The 25,662-nt window shown below is 54.8% G+C and overlaps 2 protein-coding genes across 10 annotated transcripts in view; both read right to left on the bottom strand.

Moving 5' to 3' along the window:
• Nucleotides 1–489: 489 nt before the first annotated feature.
• MTG2 (mitochondrial ribosome associated GTPase 2) lies at nucleotides 490–13,500 on the bottom strand. 3 transcript variants are annotated; one of them, XM_028091176.2, is made up of 7 exons: nucleotides 13,468–13,500; nucleotides 5,949–6,128; nucleotides 4,273–4,420; nucleotides 3,561–3,676; nucleotides 2,812–3,030; nucleotides 2,429–2,567; nucleotides 490–1,737 (listed from the first exon to the last, which is right to left on the bottom strand). In XM_028091176.2, exons 2-7 carry the CDS (start codon nucleotides 6,120–6,122, stop codon nucleotides 1,364–1,366), a joined length of 1,170 nt encoding a protein of 389 aa, XP_027946977.1. In that variant the 5' UTR covers nucleotides 6,123–6,128; nucleotides 13,468–13,500; the 3' UTR covers nucleotides 490–1,363. The 3 variants fall into 3 exon arrangements, with proteins under 3 accessions (XP_027946977.1, XP_027946978.1, XP_087882954.1); XM_028091177.2 differs by lacking the exon at nucleotides 13,468–13,500 and adding an exon at nucleotides 13,114–13,177; XM_088026828.1 differs by lacking the exon at nucleotides 13,468–13,500 and adding an exon at nucleotides 6,896–13,037.
• Nucleotides 13,501–16,938: 3,438 nt separating this feature from the next.
• Nucleotides 16,939–25,662, bottom strand: part of SS18L1 (SS18L1 subunit of BAF chromatin remodeling complex) — a 29,101-nt gene continuing 20,377 nt past the window's right edge. For 2 of the 7 annotated variants that reach the window (XM_088026824.1, XM_088026825.1), the window contains 3 exons: nucleotides 22,564–22,683; nucleotides 20,171–20,298; nucleotides 16,939–19,708 (listed from right to left, as the gene is read on the bottom strand). In XM_088026824.1, the coding sequence (XP_087882950.1) occupies nucleotides 19,682–19,708; nucleotides 20,171–20,298; nucleotides 22,564–22,683 (275 nt within the window). In that variant the 3' untranslated portion in view covers nucleotides 16,939–19,681. Of the gene's footprint in view, nucleotides 19,709–20,170; nucleotides 20,596–22,563; nucleotides 22,684–25,662 lie in introns of those variants that run through there. The other 5 variants (XR_015769045.1, XR_015769046.1, XR_015769047.1 and 2 more) reach the window with 5 other exon arrangements.

Genomic DNA, 25,662 nt, shown 5'->3' with positions numbered 1-25,662 from the left:
CAACAGGTGGTGCCCCAAACTGATGCATGAAGCAAGGGCTGAACAGCGTGGAGGCCCGGGTGGCACCTGGGGACATGGCTGGAAGCAGCAGTCCTGATGGGGCTGGGATGGGAGGGGAGGCGGCACCAGGGCCTCGCCGCTCAGGCTGCCCGCCAACCACGCGCCTTTTACTAAAAGAAACTTAACGCGTACACATCAGACACCGCTTTCTTCATTCCATAAATATTTAGTAGCGCCTCTGCTGGGTCAGGTCCTGAGGGTGCCAGGAGCACAGGCGAATGCAGGACACATGCAGGGAGGCCACCAGTGTTGCCCCTGCATGCAGCACCAGCCACCGGCGCGGGCCCAGCCGGAGATGAAAGGCCACAATCATTAACACGGTTCTACGAAATCCTTTGTGGTGGCCCCCGAGAAAGCAGAGATTGCAAAACCCATCTCTGGTTTCCAAAACACAAGGACCTCGGAAATTATAAGACATTAAAATAAAGCTTCTGGCAAAGGACTCTTGTTCTAGTTGCAGATTTGACAGTAGATCAAAAACAGAATTGCTCCTGAAAGCTCAGGCTCAAGTTTATTGTCTGAGGCAGGCCCAGCCCCCAGCACCCCGGCAGCTGGCGGCTAGGACCCCAGGTCGAATCCACAAAGAGTCCAGGGCCCCTTCCCCTGATTACCCCTGGTCCCCAACCACTTCGTCCCTTAAGGGCCCCTGGGGACATGCCCGAAGCCTCAGACTTTATGTGGGGGCACAAGTCTGCGCCTTCAGTTAATAACCCACAGCTGCTGGGAGTCAGAAACCGCGCGGCCCCGGGTCGGATATTGGGTGCATTCAGTCGTGAAGCAAACGGCTCCCGCACAGCCAGCTGGGTCTGGGAACAGGGGAGGCATTTCTCCGACGGGGGCATTTGAGAAGAGCCTTGCGGCTGTGAACGCTACCTGTCCCCGCGCCCTCATGTTCCCTCCGTAGGACGGGACCACGGCTAGCTCTGGAGGTGACAGTGTCAGGGATCCTGAGTCTGCGCCTCCTGCTAGGGGACCCATGTGCAGATTCGGATTTGGCTCACCCAAGTCGGGTGGCTCAGCCGCATCTGATGGCCGCGGGGTCCTCGCCCATCAGGAGTGCTAATGAAGGGTGGGGAGCCCAGCTCAGCCTGTTAGCACGCTGGAGGGTGTGGGAGGCCCTGGGGAGCAGACCGCCGAGAGGCGCGCACGTCCGAGGTCCTGGCCCGGGTGCTGGGGGGTGAGCGCCAGGGACGGCAGAAGGCAAAGCAGCAACGCCGCCGATTCTTTTCAGGCTACTTTCTCGTCTCCACCCAGAGCCAGTGACGTTCCGAGTCGGTCATCCTCGGGGGGGGCAGCCTGGCCGCTACCACCTGAGCTCGGGGGCCACGTGCTGGCCGTGGAGCTCCTGCAGGCGCAGCAGCAGCTCCTCCAAGTTCTCCCTGGTGGCGGCCGACAGGGCGACGACGCTCTGGCCCAGGCGGGCCCGCAGCTGGGGCAGAGCGGCTCTGGCCTGAGGGAGGTCGATCTTATTTGCCACGACCACATGGGGTCGCTCGGACAGGCCGGCTTCGTACTTCTCGAGCTCGGACTTCAGGTCCTCCACCTGAGTCCACGGTTCCGGCTCCGAAAGATCCACGACGAACAAGAGGAAGCGGCAGCGCTCGATGTGCCTGAGGAAGGTGCTCCCCAGGCCCCGGTTCTGGTGCGCACCCCGGATGATGCCTGGGATGTCGGCCACTGCAGGGGAGACAGAGCACAGGGACTGGGAGGGCAGGCCTGGCTCCCTGTGGGCCCGGGTGCTGAGCTCCGAGGTTTGCAAGGAGCACCTTGAAAGGGACGCCGTCAGGCCACCCGCCACCCCGGGCACTTCTGCCCTCAGCTTTGCAGAGGCTCTGAAGGATGTGGGTGACAGGCTTGCTGGCCGGCCGGCCTAATAAGGAATATTTATCATGGGCTGGCCTCTGGCTTTAAAAATGGTTCAGAAAAGGGGAAAGTGGTTTCCTGTAAACTTAAAAACTGGATTACTGATGGAAATTATTACAGAGTACTCTGCAAATATAAAGTGCTATATGAGCAGCATCAGCAGCAGGCTTACTATTTTTAATGGGTACATTATCTTCTGGGAAAAAGTTTTCTTCTCTCAAAATGGTACAGGGAAGCTTTTCAAGTCACATGTCATCTCCAGGACAGAGACCGGGAGCGGGAAGAGACCAGAGGAGGCAGGACTTCCTCTGGTTTGAAACTGACACATCAGTTCCTGAACCCAGCCAACAGAGGCCTGGGGCTGGGGCGGGAAGCGAGTCTAGAACCTAATTTTCATACAGAACTACAATGCTCCATTTTGGGTGGGAAGCTCTTCAACAGTTACATAATTCCTGTTCTGACGCCATCTCAGGCCAACCTTTGGAGAGAATCATGGAAGTTCTACCTGCTATTTGCTGGTGGTCCTCACAGTGAACAATCCCCACGTGGGGCTTTAAGGTTGTGAACGGGTAGGAAGCCACAGCAGGTCTCGCGTTCGAAATGGCCCGGAGAAGCGAGGACTTCCCTGCATTGGGGAACCCCACCTGGAGGAAAGGTAAACACACCTTGCCACCTTGGAGCGCCTGGGCCTGGCCAAGGTCGGGGAGCAGGGACGCACGAGAGCACAGGCTCCTAAGTGCGCGCACAGGGGCCTCCCTGGGAGGAACGGTGCCACCAAGCTGTGGCTCACATCCAGGCTGGAGGCACGCTTCGGCACCAGGGCCGGATTTTCTATAGCTCTGCCCTAAAAATGCCACCTCCTTCCTCCCCCCGCCAGATGATACCCACCATCCCAGCGTGGGCCACCGTCTTGAGCTCCAGGAAGAGGACGCGTTCCTGACCAGGCTGTCCGGGGGTGCAAGTCACAGGTGCGCGGTTATCATTGGCCAGGAAAAAGCGGTTACCTTTTCCTCCTGCCCCGCCCAGCGCAGCGATGTACTCCTTGCCCGGGCACCATAGGTCAGCCACGACTTCCCTTCCCTCCTTCACTAATGTGCCCACGGGAACCTGAAAATAATAAGGGGCTTACAGCAGAGCAGACATGTGGAGCAGAGTGGACCCAGTGCTGGTATCCGCGTTGGGAAGAAGGGCGCGGAGCAGAGGGGAGGGGCGCCACCAGGCTCCCCCTTCACAGAGCTACGAAGCACGAGGAGAAAGGTCCTGGTCTTCAAAGGGACTTCATGGGGCTGTGACACTCCCTGCAACCTGCATAAATGGCTTTTCCAAATAGCGTTTCTCAAACATTAGGGTGGACAGAAGCATTTGGAAAACACTTGGGATAGTCTGAGAGGAGCAGAGTCTCCACTCCCAGAGATGCCCCGAGAGGGTTAGGACAGAGAAACAGCGGGCCCCTGGGGTCCCGCTTTTTAAATACAATGATTTCATTATTTTTGAACAGGTCATACATGTACACGGGATAAAATGAGCACCAAGTGTCACCCCGGGGCTTTGCTTCATGGAGGGTGGCTGCGTGGCCAAGCCAGGCACCCCAGTACCTGGGAAGCAGGCTGTAGTGGGCTCTGCAGCCTTCAGCTCACCCGGATGTAGAAGAGGGCACCACTGCGCCCGGAGCAGTTCTTCCTGCCGCCGGCCTCTCCGTGGGAGCCCTGGTACCGCGACAGCACTGAGGACAGCGACTTGACTTGCTGGTCAGCTGCGAGTTAGAGCAAGGACCTTCACCCTCCTTGGGTTAAAAGCAGAACTGCCTGTGCGCTGTCCATTTAAGGACACGGGGAACGCACAGGGAAACATGGCGTGAAGTCACGGCACAAGTGACCCAACTGGCAACGTGATTTTTTAAAAGCGAAGTTCTCATTTTAAGAAAATACAATTTCTGAAAAAGTCAAACCCACCATGCCATCACCAATGTAACAACAGTTCTACTTTATCGTGTTGTGACTGTTGACTGCGTTTGCCGGTTTACCTAGCACTTGTGCCCCAAGTGTTCAGTGTGACCAACAGCCCCCCAGCGCGCATGGGGAGAGGAACACGGACCCTGCCCTCTGCACACTGGCCTAGAACGCTGGAGTCCCTGAGCGTAAACGAGCTTTTGTGTTCCTGAAACTTAACAAAACCCACCACGGAAGTTGGTTTAGGGGCGTTATTTAAATGTGAACATCCATATAATTTAATAAAAATGATGTCTATCCATTGATTTCTGAATTCAAATTCCCACGAGAAGAGGGAAAGTCCCCGCCCCAAAGGCGAGCAGACAGCGCTCCTCCCCCAGCCGCCCCTTGCAGCACGTGCCTCTCAGGACGACGTGGCCACCGTTGCCTCCGTCACCGCCGTCTGGGCCTCCGAACTCCTTCCGGGGCTCACTGTGGAAACAGCTCACCCCGTCGCCTCCACGGCCCCCGCGGACGAGCACTCGGCGATGGTCCACAAAATGTCTTTTCTGCAGAGAGCACAGCGCGCCTGGTCATCACCCACACCGCAGTCCTTTCAGGGACCAAGCAGCCATGTGACATGTACCTTTTGTATCTATGACAGGTTTTAAAACGAGAAGTTAGTGATACTAAGTTGCTAATCTCGCCTACAAGTGTAAGAAAGAGTACCCACAAGCCACTAATGTTTGTAGACAAGCGTCAGTCAACAAGCTGGATGTGAAAAGTGGTCAGTGTGGAACACATGCTTGGATAAGAAAGGCAACCGAAAGAAAACAGGAGCTGTTTTAGTAAATGCTCCTTAAATAAAGAATCTTTCCATCTTTTCTCAAATAGAAACACGTTACTGAAACACCAGGTCCTCGCTCCTGGAAAGACGCAATAATGAATGGGAGTCCTCGGTGGGCCATGAGGCTTCCGACTCAGGAAGTGACTGAAGAGGGCTGTGTTCACAACAGCAATGCGGATAGAACCCCTGGTCTCAGAGGAAGTTTCTCTCTGGGCCCCTCAGGGAGGCATACTGTAGCTACAGAATGAGGACTGACCAAGTAGGTTCACATTTAATAAACTAAGCTCATCCTACAAGGTCAGCTCTCCGAGGCGCTGGGGTTCCAGGGGCTGGTGTGCGACCGCTAGCAAGGAGCCCACCCGCCTGCTGCATGCGTGGGCACAGACAGCCCCTCTGCCAGGACCCAGCGCGTCTGCATTTCTATCCATTACTCCATAAGCAGATCTTTTTTTTTTTTTTAAATACACAAGTATTTTAAGATTCTCTGGCACCACCACATGGAAAAACCATGAATTATTATTTCAAAAACTCAATGTCTAATTTTGCTATATGCCAACTTCATCGACATCAACCTGATGGGAAAAAAGCACAACTGGTGAGCATTCTAGGGGAGGAAAAACTTGGATCGAATTTTTACCATCTGGGGGAGAGACAGGACCCCCATGGAACGTTAAGCCACGTGGCCGGCAGAGACCGCCACTGTGAGCAGCGAAGTGCCCACAGGGCGACACTGTTTGCCCTGATAATGCTGAGCTGGACACCCCCCCACACACAGGAGAAAGTGAAGTGGGTCATATACACTTATTTTCTTGAATTTAATCAAAGATCATTCATGTTTTCAATACAAGGTTTTGATAAACAGAACAAAAAGTGGGTAAGGCTTAAAGAACTATGAAACTAAAGGCCTAGCCCTCCCCTCCCCGGATGTTTTAAATTAAGAAATATTCATACATACTTAAGAACGTACCTGGCGCCCATGTCAGACACGTGGGCGAGTGATAAAGAAGCACACACGCGCCCCTCCCAGCTCAAGGGAAGGTACCTGGCTGGTGCCTCTGGAGCCCCCGGCGCCCTCCCTGGTCTTCGCGGGGTTCACGAGTGCTGGGGGCTCGGCACACACAGGCCCTTGTCCCATTCCATCCCTTCCATCACACACTCAGAATGAATGAACAGGATGCTGTTCAAAACAACGCCCTGTGTCTTCTGAGGGGGGAATGGGGGCAGGTGTCCTTCAAGGTCAGAAACCTCACCAGTTTTTTCTCGGAGAGCAGTTTCTTCCTGGGGGGTTCCTGGTGCTTGGCGCAGTCTGCACAGCTGGCTGACAGCAGCCTGGGAGGAGTGGGCCACAGGCGGACCCGAGTCCAGCGACCCACGCCCCCCAGCACCATCCGCGGTCCTACCGAGAGAAGCCTTGAAGGCACCATGGCTCCCTAACAAAAATCAAATTGGCAAAATCAGACACTTGGTTTAAACCTGCAGTCAAACAGAAACCGAAGGACGGGGCCCGTGCACTGCACTGTCTCTAGGTGTGGCTGTCAAACATACAAACGGACCGATGACCAGGACTTCCTTCTGGCACGCACCACTTTCAGCTCCGAGCCAGCAAGGCTCACCTGCTCTCATCAGCCTCTGTGTCACTTGGGAGCAAGATGTGTGTAAAGAGAAGTTAAGCCGTTAAATTCCTCTAACACTGGATATGCTCTTCTGTGGCTTTTCAAATATCTGACCGATGAAAACATTAACAAGAAAATCTGAGCCTCCAATAAAAATTTCTTAAAACATCCAGTTACTCAAATGTTAATGGGTTAGTTTGTGCCATTTAAAACTAGTCTAACTGGAAGGTGGTGAGAATACTGAGTATGGAGTGTGGTGGTTATGCCCCCTTTGCCCCTCATCCCCAGTGTAAGCCAGGGGGCACCCTTCCACGTGCGGCCCCACTCTGCGCATTCGTCAGAGGGACAGGGCTGGGAGGACAGGGCCAGTTAATCCCCATGAACAGGCCGCCCGTGGGCATGCTGAGTGAATGTGAGCCACTTCTCCTTGACTAGGAGATGCTCACACCGTTACCTATTCATTCAACAGCCCGTAACAGCTACACACCCTGCAGGCGCCAAGGGCAGACGGGAGGCAGTCCGGGACCTGGCCCTCCAGGGGGGTGACAGCCCTTCTCCCTTTGCTGTGAGCGCCTCATACCTACCCACTCTCAGATGCCCCCGCTGTGTGGGCACACGTGTGCCCCACAAAGGAAACTAGGTAGGCTTTCCTCCCATTTCTGGGTATGAAATGTATATGCAGGTAGGAATATAAATGTATACGTAATGTTTAAAAAATCATTATAAATACAAATTTAAAAAAATCATTTGAGGCCACCATGTGTGTAACACAGCAGGAAAAAAAACAGAATTTGCTTTTTCCTTAGAAGTCCCTCATGTGTGTCTCTGCTCCACATCCTGTGCTCCACTTGGAAGGGAAACACATCCTTGGTGGGAATTTTTCTCTTAGTAAGGCACTAAAAAGTTGCGCTGGAAACAGTCGCAGTTATGGAAAAGCAGGAGTACGGGGTGCAGGGCTCTCTTCTTCCCCAATCACCTGCAGGGAAGCTGCCAACCTGACTCCCCGCGCCCCACCCCGAACACCCCATGTGTGCTCCCTGCGCCCAAGGGCGTCCCCTACGGAGCAGCCGGGCGACCTCTGCAAAGCAGGCTGCCAGCCACGCTCACAGCCCCTCCGCGTGGCTCTTCAGCCTCCTTAGCCTGGAACATTCTTCAGCCTTTCCTTGGCTCTCGTGCGCGTGACACCTGCAAGGCCACAGGCCAGGCGTCTTGCAGCACGTCTGTGTCCCCATTTGACTGATGTCCCCTCCCCTCATGACAAGAATGTCCCACAGCCCCACCCAGGCTGGGTTTCCTTGGTCCCTTCCTGATGCTCTGAGCTCCAACCCTCGGGGTCCCTGCTTGTTTCCCCCTTCCCCCTAAGCTTCCCATTTATTCATTCCCATGGGCTTGTGCTTCTTTATTCAGTGAGCCTCACTCTGTTATTTACTTATTTTTGATGTTCAAATGGTCTCCAGTTTGGCCAGTGGCAGCCCATCAATCTCAGAGCATTTCCCTGCTTCGTGACACAAAATGTTCTGGGCTCACTTTGTACTCTCCCCAGGTGACCCTGACATCAGCCTTTATGGGATTCAGAAGCCCCTCTATGTGCTGGGCATGCTCTGGGCTCCTGGGGTGTCGCTGCTTGCAGGCTCAGTGGGGACCCAGAGAGCAGACAAAGGTACACACACCTACACACAATATTCACCCCCACCGTCACTGCTACGCCCGTCCACCCACAACGAGAGAGCAGCATCTGTCGAAAACCATGAGTTCCTACCTATGTGCCCAATTCCACACCACAGGATTCATGCTAATTTTCTCTTTCTGTCTTGACAACCCCATTCTGACTGCCAGAATCCTGGCTTCCAACATCTTCGACATGTTTGTTTATTGGCTCAGTCCCCACAAGTAGCCAAACCTTCCTCCACACAGGTGCTCTCCTCCCAGCGCCATGCTGGCTGCCCCTCTGTGGGGAAACCCTCCCGTTATCTTTCTGTAAATGTATTGTTTTAAAGTAAACTTTTATTTGGGAATTATTTATTTATTTTTGAGAGAGAGAGAGAGAGAGCAAGCATGTGCATGTGTGCAAGGGCGGGGCAGAGGGAGAGAATCCCAAGCAGGTGCCAGCGTGGAGCCTGACGCAGGACTTGCTCTCAAGACCCCGAGATCATGACCTGAGCCAAAACCAAGAGTCGGAGCTTACCTGACTGAGCCACCCAGGCGCCCCTATTTGGTAATGACTTTGGATTTACAAAAAAGGTGAAAGATATTCCCATATACCTCTTAGCCAGTTTCCCCTAATATCAGCATCTTCCATGACCTGGGTACATTTGTCAAAACTAAAAAAACAGCTTTGGTACTTTCATTAAACTCCAGATGGCGTTTGAATTTCACCAGTTTCCCCACTAACATCTCTCTCTCTTTTCCAGAGCCAGATCCAGGCTCCCACATTGCATTAAGCCATCCTGGAATGCTGTCTTTAATCTCCTGAAAGAGCCCTGCGCCCAGCATCACACACCCAGTGAGAATACCCTTCAGGAAGGGAGGCAAAACACGACAAGCTCAGATGGTGGAAAAGCAGATGTCGTCACCAATCTACCGGCTCTACAAGAAATGCTCGAGAAAGTTCTTCAGGTGAAGAAAAATGGCACCAGAAGGAAACCAAGATCTTTAGCAATGGAGGACAGCAACAGAAATGGTAAATGCACAGGACTACCTATTTTTCTGGCAAGAGCTTATTTTTTTTAAAGACTTATTTATTTATTTAAGAGAGGGAGTGAGCACGCACGGGGGGGGGGGGTGGCTGACGGAGAGAGAGAATCTCAAGCAGACTCCCCGCTGAGTACAGAGCCTGATGCCCAATCCCATGACCCTGAGATCAGGACCTGAGCCGAAATCAGGAGTCGGACGCTTAACCCACTGAGCCACCCAGATGCCCCAAGAGTTAAATTATGTAAGATTATAGCAAGAAAGACTGATTTATAATATTGTCCAGTGGGTCTTCAACGCAGGCAGAGGTCCTCCACGTGAACACGTAAGATCAGGAGATTAAAGGGACGGCGTGGGGGCCAGTGGCCCGCGGCGTGGCACGGTCTCAGCTCAGCGGGTGAAGACAGGCTGCGGGGCGGGCGCGCTGTAAGCTCCAGAGCACCACGGCCACGCAGCAGAGTCAGCCAGAGAGCAGTGAACAGGGGACGGGGGACGCTTGGAAGCCACGCTCGCACTTCAGAAGGACGGGACAAACAGAACACAAACAGTACCGTAGCGTCCCCTGAGTGAACCAGGCGAGGGAAGACACAGCAGCAGCTCATCAGGAAGACCGAGCAGCTACAGACGCGCACGGCGGGCACTTCAAAGTACATCAAGCAAAATGTGACAGAATTAACGGGAGAAACAGACCATTCCACAAGGACAGGAGGGATTTCAGTGCCGCTCCCTCAGGAAGTGACAAAAAAGTAGCTGAAAACCAAACAAGCAAACAACCGAAAGCAGTAAAAATGCAGAAAGTCTGAACAATCATACCCACAGTCTGGACCTGACATTCACAGAACAGTGTGCCCATTCGTGTCAAGTAAGAGTCACTGCCAGGTGTGAGGATGATTATCACAGAGTGTGTCCTCTAACTACACCAGCACTGCAGTGGGTAAGGATCAAGAACCTAAGGAAACCCCAATTACATGGAAATTAAACAACACTGTTCTGAATAATCTGACATCAAACAAGAAACGAGAGAATATCTTGAACGGCACAGGAAGGAGCGCACAGGGACCACAGCTCCTGGGGCTCTGAGGGCGCACACCAGCCAAGAAGGAAGACCTAACCTCAGGGAGCTGAGATCAGGAAACCAGAGAACGAAGAGCAAAGCAGAAGGAAGGAAATAATATAGAGCAGAAATAAACAGGACCCAACACTAACAGGGATGGAAAAGACCCGCTGGAAAGATACACAGAGCGGACAAACCTTGGGTCAGCCTGATCAAGAAAATAGTGAACACACATCACCAGTGTCAAGAATTTAAAAGTTTTCAGAACAAACCGTACAGATGTGAAATGGGTAAGAGAACGCCATGAACGTTTTGCCAACAAATTCAACAACTTGTGTGAAATGGACAAATTTCTTGAAAAACGCCAACTTACCAAATAGACACAAAAAGAAAGCCCAAACAGCACTGTATCTACTAAAAAAAGTGAACTTTTTTTTTTAAAAGATTTATTTGACAGAGAAAGAGACAGCGAGAGAGGGAACACAAGCAGGGGGAGGGGCAGGGGGAGAAGCAGGCTTCCCGCGGAGCAGGGAGCCCGATGTGAGGCTCGATCCCAGGACCCCGGGACCATGACCTGAGCCGAAGGCAGACGCTTAACGACTGAGCCACCCAGGCGCCCCAAAAGTGAAACTTCTTATGAGAGAATATTTCCCAAAAGACGACTCTGGACTCACACTATTTCCCCTGCAGATTCTAAAGAGCATTCAAGGAAAAAATAGCAGCAATCTTACAGAAACTTCTTCAGAAAACGGAAGTGAGGTTACTACCCAACTCACTGTATAAGGCTCATGAGACCCCAAACCAAAACCTGTTATTGCTGACCAAGAAAATCACAGTCCGACATCCCTGGTGTATACAGATGCAAAGAGTCCTTCACAAAACAGTGTCCAGCTGGGCCTGTGCCATGCCAGGGCCAAGGAGAAGACTCTTGGAAGACAGGCTTTCTCGCAGGTCCCACCCCACCTCCCATGGGCGATCATGCACGTCTGACAAGCGCCAGAAGCCATTCACTATCAGGAAAATGAGATGCTGCAGCAGACGAGGAACGGGCGGGCACATCTCCAAAGATACAGGGCATCCACAGAAGGCCGACACTGCCTGGAGACTGAACTGTTCTCCATCCCGAGATGGAGAAAGGATGGCTATGCTCCCCACTCTATGCAACCCGGTCTTGGAAACACTGCAGTAGGAATTGAAAAAAAAAAGGGGGGGGGGGAGGTAGGCAGAAGATAGGATTGTTTCCACAGAAAATCCCAGGAAAATCTATAAAACAATGATTAAAATTAATAAATGGATTAACCAAGGTTGCAGGTTACAAGGTTAATACACGAAAATCACTTGCATTCTTATACACTCCCAGCAAACAACTAGAAAATGAAATTAAGAAAACAATCAAGACCTCTGCCTCATTACCTGCAAAATGCTGCTGACCTGAATATTTTTTAGGGATTACCTCAGGTCCTCATAAGAACTGTGTAAAGGAAGTACTTATATTTCTCCCACTCTGCAGGTGAGGAGGTGAAGTGACTCACCCGAGGCCTGAGCTATCAGACGGGAGGCGGCAGGAGTGGAGTGTGAAACAAGTAAACTCAGCCATCATTGCTACCAACACACCCACGGCTCAGCCCGCTGCAGAGCCACGCTGCCCACCCAACCGCGTGGACACCAGGCACAGGGCACCAGTGACATGAAACTGGAGGACAGTCCATCGCACAGGTCACCCCTGTAGGGCCAGCCAGAGACCAAAGCTCTGAATCCTGCCCAAGTGGGAGTACTTCCTTCTTCCCACCCTTGTGTGTGTGTGGAAAAGCCGGCTGAAGGCTGAAGGCAGGGCCGAGTGACAGGGCCCTCCCCCTGCCAAGCAAACAAGCTTGACTTTGAGTCACACTGCTGCTTGGTCTGTTTTCCTTCTAATGCCATGCCTGCGCTGCCCTGTGAGGCAGCCCCTAGCCACATGGGGCTAAGTTTAAATTCACTAAAAATTTGAAAATGTAAAAATCCTGTTCCTCAGTTACACAAGCCCGGTTTCAAGTGTTCACAGTCCCATGTGGCCATTGGGTCCCATACTGGACATGCCATTTCCACCACTGCAGAAAGTCCTATTGGACAGCACTGGTCTATACCGTCAACTCAGAAAAGTGAGCTCAAATTCCTCCTGGGAGCATCCGTCTACGGGGCCCGTTCAGCAGATACAAAGGCCAGAGAGCGGTGAAAGCCCAGGGTCTGGGGTCCAGGGTCCAGCGGACCTCACAGTTACAGGATGGGGCGTTTAAAAATGCTGGGAAGGGGGCGCCCGGGCGGCTCGGTCGGTTAAGCGTCCGATTCTTGATCACAGCTCAAGTCTTGGTCTCAGGGTCGTGAGTTCAAGCCCCACAATGGGCTCCACGCTGGTGTGTAAACCTACCTTAAAGTAAATAAATATATAATAAATAAAAATGCTGGAAAGGCACTCGGCACAGGGCACGGCTCCACTTTAGACAGTATTTCTTTGCTCTATAAAGGGTTAAGCTCCATCCCACTGGTCCGCAGACGTTACTATTTGCCAGGAACCTCTTCTAAATCGTAAAATTTATTCCTTACAACCACCCGGGAGCGGGTATGTGTGTTTGCTCTTGCAGACCGCCTTCCACCCTGCTGGGGTGCAGCAGCCCGCCCTGGAGAACCACCCTCTGGCCAAGCCTGGAGGGAGGAGCCGGAGGGCTGCCCTGAGGTCCCTGCAGGGGAGGAACCGCTCGCTACCGCACCCTCCCCTCCGTGTCCTCCCCTACGCAGGGGTGCAGGCAACTCCGCCATCACCAGCTCCCAGCGAAAGCACCGAGTCAGTTGCTGGCCTGCATCCTCCCTCTTAAGCCGTGCCTTCGTCGGGGGACGGTGCCGTCTGACTCCCGACCCTTCCCTTTTTTCTGAACCCCCACTTTGGGGCGGCGTGGCCGACGACTCGGGTCAGACCGCAGCGCCCGCGGGCCTGTCCGGCGGGGCGGCACCGGGGCTCGGAGGGTCGGGAGGAGAGCCGCGCTCCGCTCCGCTCCAACAGCCCTGCCCGCGGCACGCCCGCACCTGCACAGCCGGCCTCCCGCGCAGCGGAACGTGCCCCCTCGAGACGCGGCCGGAGGGCAGGCCGCAGGGACCGTCGCGGGCCCCGGGCCGCGTCCCGCTGCGTCCGCCGCCGCGTGCGCAAGCCGCAGCCGGCCGGGAGCAAGCCCGCCTCGCGCGCACGCCGCCGCCGCCAACAAGACCTCATTGCCGTGCAGCGAGCGGCCCCCGAGGCGGGGCGCGCCAGGCCGCACGCCGCTGCCCCGCCCCCTGCGCCGAGCCCACCCGCGGCGCTCACAGGGCCGCGCGCCGGCCCCCTCCTCAGCGGGCCCGACGCCCTCCCGCACCCCGAGCCGCGGCGCCCTCGCCCGCACGCACCCCTTCGCAAGGATACGTCCCTTCCGGGGCCTGGACCGGGCCACCAGATCACTTCCGGGGCGCGCGGCCGCGCCTGCGCAGGGCCCGCCCAGACCGCGGGAGCGGAAGACGCGGCCAAGGCCCCGCCCACGCCATCGGCCCCGTCCGGGTAACTGGCTCCCCCTGCGAGGAGGTGCCGCTTTGGAGGCCCTGGTCCCCTCGGTCAGACAGACGCCCGCCACGCGGGTCAGGCAACCGCCTCCGCCGTCAGACACCGGCCGCCCCCATGAGACAGATACCCGCAGCTCTCGCCCCGCCCCGTCAGACAGCCGCCTCCCCCATCAGACAGACAGCGTAGCCGGGTCAGACGGCCACCTGCCTCCCCCATCAGACACCGGCTGCCCCTGTCGGACAGACAGCTGCCTCCCCCATCAGACACCGGCTGCCCCTGTCGGACAGACAGCTGCCTCCCCCATCAGACACCGGCTGCCCCTGTCGGACAGACAGCTGCCTCCCCCATCAGACACCGGCTGCCCCTGTCGGACAGACAGCTGCCTCCCCCATCAGACACCGGCTGCCCCTGTCGGACAGACACCTGCCTCCCCCATCAGACACCGGCTGCCCCTGTCGGACAGACAGCTGCCTCCCCCATCAGACACCGGCTGCCCCTGTCGGACAGACACCTGCCTCCCCCATCAGACACCGGCTGCCCCTGTCGGACAGACACCTGCCTCCCCCATCAGACACCGGCTGTCCCTGTCGGACACCTGCCTCCCCCATCAGACACCGGCTGCCCCTGTCGGACACCTGCCTCCCCCATCAGACACCGGCTGCCCCTGTCGGACAGACAGCTGCCTCCCCCATCAGACACCGGCTGCCCCTGTCGGACAGACAGCTGCCTCCCCCATCAGACACCGGCTGCCCCTGTCGGACAGACAGCTGCCTCCCCCATCAGACACCGGCTGCCCCTGTCGGACAGACAGCTGCCTCCCCCATCAGACACCGGCTGCCCCTGTCGGACAGACACCTGCCTCCCCCATCAGACACCGGCTGCCCCTGTCGGACAGACACCTGCCTCCCCCATCAGACACCGGCTGCCCCTGTCGGACACCTGCCTCCCCCATCAGACACCGGCTGCCCCTGTCGGACAGACACCTGCCTCCCCCATCAGACACCGGCTGCCCCTGTCGGACACCTGCCTCCCCCATCAGACACCGGCTGCCCCTGTCGGACAGACACCCGCAGCCTGGTCAGCTGCGGCACCCATCAGACGAACACCTGCCTCCCCCATCAGACACCGGCTGTCCCTGTCGGACACCTGCCTCCCCCGTCAGACACCGGCTGCCCCTGTCGGACAGACAGCTGCCTCCCCCATCAGACACCGGCTGCCCCTGTCGGACAGACAGCTGCCTCCCCCATCAGACACCGGCTGCCCCTGTCGGACAGACAGCTGCCTCCCCCATCAGACACCGGCTGCCCCTGTCGGACACCTGCCTCCCCCATCAGACACCGGCTGCCCCTGTCGGACAGACACCTGCCTCCCCCATCAGACACCGGCTGTCCCTGTCGGACACCTGCCTCCCCCATCAGACACCGGCTGCCCCTGTCGGACAGACACCCGCAGCCTGGTCAGCTGCGGCACCCATCAGACGGACACCTGCCTCCCCCATCAGACACCGGCTGCCCCTGTCGGATAGACACCTGCCTCCCCCATCAGACACCGGCTGCCCCTGTCGGACAAACAGCTGCCTCCCCCATCAGACACCGGCTGCCCCTGTCGGACAGACACCTGCCTCCCCCATCAGACACCGGCTGCCCCTGTCGGACAGACACCTGCCTCCCCCATCAGACACCGGCTGCCCCTGTCGGACAGACACCTGCCTCCCCCATCAGACACCGGCTGCCCCTGTCGGACACCTGCCTCCCCCATCAGACACCGGCTGCCCCTGTCGGACAGACACCTGCCTCCCCCATCAGACACCGGCTGTCCCTGTCGGACACCTGCCTCCCCCATCAGACACCGGCTGCCCCTGTCGGACAGACACCTGCCTCCCCCATCAGACACCGGCTGCCCCTGTCGGACAGACACCTGCCTCCCCCATCAGACACCGGCTGCCCCTGTTGGACAGACACCCGCAGCCTGGTCAGCTGCGGCACCCATCAGACGGACACCTGCCTCCCCCATCAGACACCAGCTGCCCCTGTCGGACAGACACCTGCCTCCCCCATCAGACACCGGCTGCCCCTGTCGGACAGACACCTGCCTCCCCCATCAGACACCGGCTGCCCCTGTCGGACAGACACCTGCCTCCCCCATCAGACACCGGCTGTCCCTGTCGGACACCTGCCTCCCCCATCAGACACCGGCTGCCCCTGTCGGACAGACACCTGCCTCCCCCATCAGACACCGGCTGCCCCTGTCGGACAGACACCTGCCTCCCCCATCAGACACCGGCTGCCCCTGTCGGACAGACACCTGCCTCCCCCATCAGACACCGGCTGCCCCTGTCGGACAGACAGCTGCCTCCCCCATCAGACACCGGCTGCCCCTGTCGGACAGACAGCTGCCTCCCCCATCAGACACCGGCTGCCCCTGTCGGACAGTCACCTGCCTCCCCCATCAGACACCGGCTGCCCCTGTCGGACAGACAGCTGCCTCCCCCATCAGACACCGGCTGCCCCTGTCGGACAGACACCTGCCTCCCCCATCAGACACCGGCTGCCCCTGTCGGACACCTGCCTCCCCCATCAGACACCGGCTGCCCCTGTCGGACACCTGCCTCCCCCATCAGACACCGGCTGCCCCTGTCGGACAGACACCTGCCTCCCCCATCAGACACCGGCTGCCCCTGTCGGACAGACACCTGCCTCCCCCATCAGACACCGGCTGCCCCTGTCGGACACCTGCCTCCCCCATCAGACACCGGCTGCCCCTGTCGGACAGACACCTGCCTCCCCCATCAGACACCGGCTGCCCCTGTCGGACAGACACCTGCCTCCCCCATCAGACACCGGCTGCCCCTGTCGGACACCTGCCTCCCCCATCAGACACCGGCTGCCCCTGTCGGACAGACACCTGCCTCCCCCATCAGACACCGGCTGTCCCTGTCGGACACCTGCCTCCCCCATCAGACACCGGCTGTCCGTCGGACAGCTGTCACTGTCGTCAGACACACACCCACCTCCCCTGCCAGACGCTGGCTGTCCCCAAGACACCTGCAGCCCTCGTCAGACACACCTGCGGCCCGCATCAGATAGCCGCCTCCCCCATCAGACACCAGCTGTCCCTGTCAGTCACCACCATCGTCAGACACACACCTACCTCCGCCATCAGATAGCTGCTGCCCCCCGCGGATAGACACCCACCTCCCCCGTCAGACACTGGCTGTCCCCGGTCAGCACCCGCCTCCCCCATCAGATGGACGCCCGCTGCCCCCTCCATGATCAGCTGCTGGTCCACTGGTCTGAACACAAAGCACAGAAACTCCCTAGTTAGGGTGGTTTTGAAGAACCGGTTTATTCATACATTACACCAAATCATAAGCAATTTATGGGCGCCAAACTCTGACTGGAAAAAAATGAACTGATAGGATGTTTTTCAGGAAATGTACTGTGCTCACAAATAAGACGAATCTGACCTGTTCAATTAATAGAAATGAAGGAAGAGCTCCACAAATCTAAAGGGGAACAGCAGCAGCGGTGCCACACTCGGAGCACCTGCTCGCACAAACACTGGCAGGACCGGGGGCCGCGAGCACCAGGGGCCATCCGGCAGCCCGAGTCCCAGTCCACCACGCACCAGGGCAAGGCTCTGCAGCCGCTGTGAGTTTGTCAGCACTTCTGGACACCATGGGCATGTCTCAAATCCACGACCTGCTGGCGGTCAGGGACATCTCAGGAAGAATGAGCGCCAACGTCCAGGTCTTCTTTGCACGTCCACTGGCCTTCTGTGGAAGCAGTCATAGAAAACAAAGCACCATCGACCACACTGCACAAACAACTCACTTTAGCCTAAGCTTTTGCAAACATATTACAGAAGAGAAGATATAATATCTTTAATGAAGAAGAATTGCTGGCATCACTTTTCCCCCACAACATTACATAAAAATGGACAACACGTTAAATAAACATTCTGTTATTAATCATTAAATATATTAATACCAAAAATCATGTATAAATTAGGAAATAAATGTACAAACTATTTCACAAAGTGCTTTTTAAAATATATACACAACATTCAAGAAATTCTTAATGTAAGACATTTCAGATTGAAGTTTTGGGATAAGTTCAAGTGTCCTTTTCTTTCAAAAAGTATTAATACAGCACTTAAAAAAACCACACACACACACACAAAAGGCATATTTGCAGATTGGCAAGGAATAAAACGACTTTCACAGTTATCTAAAATGTTTAACATTTTCAATGGGGAATTTTAGTCCCCTGATGAGTTTGCAAATTAGCTCTATGAAAACTGCCAAGAAAGAACAGAAGCGAGGGAGACACCTCCCTAAATGAAATAGCTAATGTCTATGTCATTTAGCAATTAAGAACTCTCATTTCAGAATTTAATATAGATACGTATTTTTAAGCCCTTACCAGTGTCAAGAGTTTTTAAAACCCATATGCCTCTAAGATAAACACTCCTATCCCAGTGCTTGTGTGATTCTGTCCCCACAGAAGAGGGGAAAATATCCTAGAATAGAACTGGTACTAGTCTGGGGCAATCTTTAATCTGAGCCTCGGTTCTTCATCAGTAAAATGGGAACAGTAATTGCCCCCATATTTCCCAGTGTGCACTGTCAGGATTCATTCAAGCAACAAAACAAAAACAACATAAAATACCTCATAAACTGTAAACTATTCAACAGCTCTGGATAAAGAACTACTTTAGACTTTTAAAACATTTCTGAAACTTATCAATTTAAAAAATCATCTTCAGTAGACCCGATATATCAAGAATTGGATTTTTTATTTATTTTCTTGGTTGTTCTTAGAAGCATGTCAGCATTTATCCAAAGATGTGTTTAAAGTATTCATGTGGGTATTACTGTCCAGGGAGAAGTTGAAAGAATGTCTGTATTACTAATTAGTGAAATACAGAGTTTTTCCTTTGACTATACTTTCCCAAGTGAGCTGTCTTTAATGTTTGTGTAGCATTTAAATGGGATTTAATGTCCTAGGAATGTAAATTTACTCAAATTTTCCCATATAAAACCTTTCCTTTTCATTAGGAAGAACACAGTAAAATTTGTGGGATTCTTTTTAAAAATAAGATCTGAATTTCAGATATCTCTAAAAGAAAAGGAACGCTTGCTTGGAGATCTGAACAAGTAGGTCCTGGAAGAAATAATATAAAACAAACAACTTGCCAACTGTTTGGAAAACTTGGTATAAATATTTTAAGTTATCAATTTAGAATTGGGCATATCAAATATCCAAATCCCGTAAGTGACCATCAGATAAACAAGGGCCAACGGCAGCCATTTCAGAGAACTACCCTCTTTCCTTCCTTGGATTAGGCTAATTGTATGTTTATTTGGAATATAATAATTGATCCCTCTTTACTTTTTAGTACAAACACATAGGACATTTTGGATAAACATAATTGGCGAGAGACACAGGTAATGTGCGAGCTCTGGGAATGACTGTTCACAGCCTCTCCGAATGAAACACATTTATCCCTTTCATTGTGTAACAGAAACTGACCCAAAACATAGAAGATGGCTTCCCCCCATGGAGGCACAGGAAGAGGCAGCCATCCAGGGGCTGTGGCGTGTGTCCAGCTGCGGTGTAGCCAGAAAAAGACAAGTTTACAACCCACATTCCGACAAGTGTGTGAGGAGAGTCAGACCTGAGGCCCATTTATGTGAACACACGGACTATGGCATCTTGTAGCTGTGTCCCATTCCTGGGCACAGAATACTCTGATGACAAGAGGACCCCTAAAACTAGCTAGAAACATCAAGGAGGGGGACAAAAAAAAGACAACCTCCCCATTGTATGGACATACAATACTATACACAGCACCAGATATGTCACACCATCAATGCGCTGTCTCTCGCCAGCAGTGCATGCTTGGCATCATACCCAGCATGAAATGTGCACGCTTCACATGCAGACGCTGTCTGGGGCCGAAGGGCAACCAAGAGGTCAGAGTTCATCAGAACTATCACCAGCCCGACCAGCCCTGGAGGGACATATGCCACCGCAAGGCTCTAAGAAGAGCGCTTTTTCCTTACTGCTGGTAATTTCCATACTGGCCCTGCAAGAGACCAAAACACGTGTTACGCTTCCACAATCACGAGTAAAAGTGTAAGACGGACCCCTCCCCACCAAACCCAGGATTAGGGATGGAAGGAGGTATGAAAAGCAAGCAAGCAAACAGCTCTTCCCCCTGGGTTTCTGAAGGCCATCCGTCCAAGCCTGTGGCTGACTGAGATCAGAAGGTCAGCGAGGCCCCTCACCAGCTCCTCCCAGTAAGGCCCCCCAAGGGGTCAGCAGCAGGGGTGGACACAAACTCGGGCTGGGACCCTGAGGTCAGAGCCACTCAGCCAGCCATGTCTGACCCAGGTGAGCAAACGTGTAGAGGTAATTTCTAAAAGCCTCACCGGCTCAGAGAACTAACATTCTGGAAGGGAGCCTGGCAGCCCATTCGTTCACGCATTACTCCGAGTGACCCCGAGAGAAACCTTTGTCATGTCTCCACAGACATGCTGGGTCTTGCCTGCTCATAGCCATAAGGCCGCTGCTGCTGGGCCGACGGGCCTGTCTGAGATGCTCTGTAGCTTCCGTACTGCTGGCCTTGTCCTTGCTGGTAGCCGGAGTACTGCGAGGCGGCTCCCTGGGCAGGCCCTGAGGACACACAGCAGCACCGTGAGAAGCACCCACGGCGTCCCCCGGCCCTCCGGGAGTGCCTGAAGCACCCACCCCGGTCCTCCTCAACCTGCGGTCCACGCAGCGCAAGCACAGCGAGTGTGTGGGCAAGGCTGCCCGCGGGTCCCGTCTGGCCCGGGCCGGTCTCCAGCACACCTGCGCTGGCTTCCTGGCAGCGGCGTGTCCGCCACGATGGTCGCTGCAAACCCGTGAGTTAAGCATCACAGCAGCTGCTGCTCGCGTGCGGGAGAGAGGCGGTGGGCATTCCTGTGGAAACTAAGGTGAAGGCCTTGGAAAGAACTGATAAAGGCCAAATAATTTTTCAAACAATGCTATTTAATGAGTCATGGTTGCAACGGGTTGAACAAGAATCTTAAACTGTGGCTTTCCTTCCTCCTATGTACCACCGTCCCCAGTGAGCTCAGCAAGACACCTCACGTGTCTTGGGGGCGCCCAGCCTGCCACCTTATTTTTTCAAAAGCCTCCCAGGTGGTCCTGAGGTACGAAGGCAGAGCCCTGCTGCCCCCGACAAGCTCCTGCAGAGGGGCATGCGGCTTATGGAAGGAACGGGGCCCAGCTCTGCATAGGTGAGTGAATGTAGGTTTATACTTACATTCAACTGTTTCAGGTACAGACACACGGATGTTCTATGAACACTCCCAGAACTCACTCCTTTGATGAACTAATCCCATACTCATTCAGGTCATAAGAACGGTTTCTACCGTGTATTCTGAATGCTAGCCGTCTGCCAGGCCATCATGTGGCGGCAACCTTAGGCAGCTGTCCTCCTGTGACGGCAGCATCTAGAAGCACACCGCTCCCCCCCCCCCGGGGGGCACCTTGGGTTCTGGGGAGCGCAGCCCACGTGCATCTCAGGAGCGGGTTAGGACTCGGGGAGAGCCTCGTGTGGTCTGGGCTCTCAGCAGACACGACCCACAGGCCAGGGGTCGGGGCTGCACTGTTTCAGGTGGACCTGCCTAGGGGGATGAGGCCCACAGAGGACTGGGCAGATGTGCAGGCTACTATCCTGAGCCTGCATTCTGCCAAATCTCCAGTGGACGGGGCTCTCCCCTTGTTGCTTGCTAGAGCCCAAAAAGCTCCCTCTGTCCACTTCTCTGTCCGATGGGCCTGGAGAACAATGCTTGTTGGCGGGCTCCACGGCAGAGTCTGTGAAGGCCTGCTGGCCCCTTCGCACTTTAGGGAATCCTCATGGGGTGAACAAAAGCCAGCGAGTGGGCCAGCCCTTCTGGAAGCTGCTGCCAGACTAACCCATACGTGAACCGTCTCAAGTGACCGTGTGGGAATGGCTCAGAAAACGCCCACCCGCACCCAGCTCTTGGTCCCTAATGCAGTGCCCCCATCGGAGAACCCAGAGGTCCTGTGAGACATGCTGCTTCTAGGGCTAGAGCATGGAGAGCATCATCGTCCCAGAGAATAAGGAAATGCTCAAAAACAAAAGGACGCGAGCATGTCAAAGGGCCTGGAAGAGCTCCAGCTCCCAAGAGGCAAAGCTGGACAATGTGAACCAAACAGAGAAGTTGGAAATATAACCCAATGTGTAAAATTAAGATCTATCAATACATATTAATAAGTGATTAATAACTTATCACTAATTAATTACTCTGCCTTACAGAGAATTCCAAACAGTCTACGTAGACAATTCCTGCTTGAGTGTGGGCTGCACTCAGCGGCTGGTTTCCAAAGATTAGGAAAGAAGAGGAAGAAGGGATAACTTGATGGTGGGGGCACCAGTCAGGGTCAACATCACGGGTAAGTCATGTTGATGTGGGATGAGAAGAACACGCCCCCCACGTGGTCTTTCCAAAGCCCACAGCCCAGTCTCATCCTGAGAAAAACCTCAGACAAGTCCAACCTGAGGATGTCCTACAAAGCACCTGCCCGGTCTTGCTGACGACCGCCAAGGTCCAGAAGGACAAGGATTTCCCAGAGGTGGTCCCAGCCCAGGGGAGCCTAAGATGTGAAACTAAATGTCATGGGGGACCCCAGGTGGGTCCTGGGACAGAAAAGGACACTCAGGGCACGCAAGTGAGATCTGAGTAAACTGTGAGTTCAGCCCCCGGCAGCGTGCCGCTGTTAGTCTCTGAATTGGGACGACGGCACTGTGGTGGGATGAGGTGCTGTCCACACAGCTCTGCTGGAAAATTAAGTGTACTAAGCGCCCTCAGCACGAACGGCAGTGTGACCGTGTGTGGGGCCCTGTGCGGGAAGGCGCCTCCCCCTTACCGTAGCCTTGCTGCTGCCCGGGGTAGCTCTGCTGGTTGGGGTACTGCTGCTGGTACCCCGCCTGCTGCTGGGCTGTGCCCTGCTGGTACCCCGCCTGCTGCTGGCTGTACTGCGAGTTTCCTGTGGAGGGAAGGAGACACATGGTGCGTCTCTGGAGACGGAGACAGCTCCTCACGACGTGGATCCCTTGGAAAACCCCTGGACCAGCTCAATTGCTTCGGGATCGTCTCTTTTCCGCAACAAATCGAATATGAAGATACAGCCAAAATGAAACAGTTAATACAATTTAAGGCTAATACAAGAGTTTTGGGTTGAACTGTGCCCCCCAGAAAGGTACGCTGAAGTCCACACCTCACATACCTGTGCATGTGGTCTTATTTAGAATAGGGTCTTTGCAGATGCAAATGGTTCAGAGCACGTTGTACTGGACTAGAATGAGCCTTCTTATCAGAAGAGGGACATTTGGACACAGACACGGCGAGAAAGCCACATGACAACCGAAGCAGAGAGTAAAGTAACGTGCCTACGAGCCAAGGACACCAGGACCGCTGGGGCTACCAGAAGCTGGGAGAGGGGTCTGGGGCGGACCATCCAGCTGAGCCCCCAGAAGGACCAACCCTGCTGACGCTTGGAGCTCAGACCTCTGGCCTCCAGAGCCGAGAGACTGATTTCTGTTGCACTCAGCGCCCCCATCTGCGACACCTTCCACACAGCCCTAGGCCCCAGGACGGCCGTGAAGCAGGCCCAAAGCAGCAACTCTGAAGGAAGCACGTTTCAGCCTCTGATCAACAATGGTTTTACTTGCGAAAAGAACACAGTAACAGAACCTGTAGACAGCTAAAAACACACCACTGAAAATGGAGCTAAAGGGCATCATGCAGTGTGGGAGAGGGAACGGAGACACCCTTAGGGTCCTGGATTGAGAATCAGTACAGATCAGTGACCCCCAGTATGTTCTACATGCGCACCCTCTTGGTGTTTACTCCTGCAGATTTATTCTACCGATAGGCTGGTAGGTGAACTGGTAAGAAATACGGTCTCACTAGTAAGGATAACCGTAGCTGCAGTTCTGGACCGTGACAGCAGGCCCCCGTGCGTCCCAAGCAGGTGACGAGTACCCCGTGCACTTCCCTTACCACTGTGAGATAAGCACTGCTGTGCACCCACTGTACAGATGGGGGACACTGAGGCGCACCACCTGGCTGCCCAGCGGCCAGCACTCAAACCCGGAGGCCAACAGCCCAGGACGGCCCCAGGGCCTCCAGAAGGGAAACTGAGGGACGTTTCAGTCCCGTGGCTGATGGACACGCTGAGGTGAGCGGCAGCTACCAGGACACTCCTCAGAGACCACTTACTCTAAGCTCATGTGTCCACACAGCTCGGAAGGACTCCGGAAGTTTCAGGACACACTCATTTTAGTGGCAAACGTGCACGCCAGGTACAAGGTTCCAGCTCAGACCCGTACCAGGCTTTTCCTTTGACTTTAGGAAACCGGTGCCACAAAGGATTTTTTTTTAAAGGCATATGTTTACCCACATATATTTTAAAAGTTTACTTATTTAAGAAATTTCTACAGCCAACATGGGGCTCGAAGTCACGGCCCCAAGATCAAGAGCCACACGTTCCACCGACTAGCCGGTGAGGCATCCCCAAAATGCCTTAATTCTTATTTCCAAAAATCTAGCCAGCCAGCATCCATGCCCAAAGCCTCATTTTGGAAGAAAGCTGACAGTAAGAAACCTGGTTGAGGAGAGCAGTGAGGGCATCACCGCATCAGCACCGAGTGTTAACGGCAGTACTAACAACCACTCTCAAGTCTTCCTACAAAGTTGTCTTGATGCAGGTCTCAAGAGCTGCCGTTTTACACGCGGTGTGGGTATTAAGTTCCACTCACGGTTTTCAAAACACCTTTACAAAAAGACCAACTTAAGTCTAGTTTCATTTTCTTTTGAAAAGGCCTTTGTTCCTCAACTGTGCCAAGTGCACCGGCTTTAATTTGTCGTAAGTTCAGTCCTGAATCTGTGAAAGACCCAGTTCTCCAGCAGGAGGGGTGTGGGGGGGACCAGGGGCCTTCACTCGCCTGCAACACCCCACAGCAGACGAATGGCCGGTCCAGAAATGGCAACCCCCTTCTCTGTGGGGAATCCATCGCAGACCCCGTGGACCCCGAGGCCGAGGGCAGAGCCACAGCCTGCACGCACCGTGTGCTCTCCTCCGCACGCACACACGCACGCACCCGTGGTCCAGGGTCAGTGATGACCTGGGCACAGCCAGGGAGTGTTGGTAACCGCGGAGGACACAGGACAGCTATCAGGCTGTGTCGGTGATGAAAGTTGTGTGAATGTGGCCTCTGGCTCGGAAAACAGCTTCTCGTCCTGTGCTCACCCTCCCGTGACAGGTGAGGATGGGATGAAGCCACGTGAGCGACGCGGGCGGGTGACGTGGCGCGGGGGTGCCCCTGACCTTCTGACCCTGCGCCAGGGGGACCCTGTCGCTGAGACTGCGGGAAGCCAGACTGAGAATGGGGGAGGGGACTTACAGCTGGCTCTTTCTTTCTTTTAATCAAAACTTGTCCCAGAGCCTGGGTGGCTCAGTCGTTAAGCGTCTGCCTTCGGCTCAGGTCATGATCTCAGTGTCCTGGGATCGAGCCCCACATCTGGCTCCCTGCTCGGTGGGAAGCCTGCTTTCCCTCTCCCTCTGCTGCTCCCCCTGCTTGTGTTCCCTCTCTCGCTGTCTCTCTGTCAAATAAATAAAATCTTAAAAACCACACACACACAAGCAGATCCTGGAGACGTAGTTTTTAAGGAGCAGCCTTACCGAGAGCTATGGGTTTGCTGTAAAGGCTTGTACCCTCCACGGGGACTTGAACTGCAGCCACGAGGAAGAGCAAGTGCACCAGCACTCTGACTCCAGGGCGAGCCCCCCCTGCGGATCCTGCACACCCACCGCGTCTCCGCAGGTGCTCCTTGCTCCCCGCCCCGGGAGGCCCTGAGCTCTGAGGGCTCCTTCCTCCCAGCCCTTCCTTCCAGCCGGTGCAGTTGCCGCAGGGCGGCGCGGACCCCGGTGCATGGTGTGTATCTTAGCTGACGAGGGTGGCAG

This window comes from Eumetopias jubatus, unplaced genomic scaffold, assembly GCF_037043125.1.
Source record: "Eumetopias jubatus isolate StellerSeaLion01/CBP00866 unplaced genomic scaffold, mEumJub1_p1.0 scaffold_9, whole genome shotgun sequence".
NCBI lineage: Eukaryota > Metazoa > Chordata > Mammalia > Carnivora > Otariidae > Eumetopias > Eumetopias jubatus.
Note: the sequence above shows the minus strand (reverse complement) of the source record. Positions and strands in the feature narration are given on the sequence as shown.

Excerpts from the sequence above, each read along its gene's own strand:
- MTG2 (XM_028091176.2), bottom strand. The coding sequence starts at position 6,122 with ATGGTGCCTTCAAGGCTTCTCTCGGTAGGACCGCGGATGGTGCTGGGG. Across the intron at positions 3,031-3,560 it reads GTGCCCTCTTCTACATCCGG|GTTCCCGTGGGCACATTAGT; the intron begins GTGAGCTGAAGG and ends TATTATTTTCAG. Across the intron at positions 2,568-2,811 it reads CGGTGGCCCACGCTGGGATG|GTGGGGTTCCCCAATGCAGG; the intron begins GTGGGTATCATC and ends CCTTTCCTCCAG.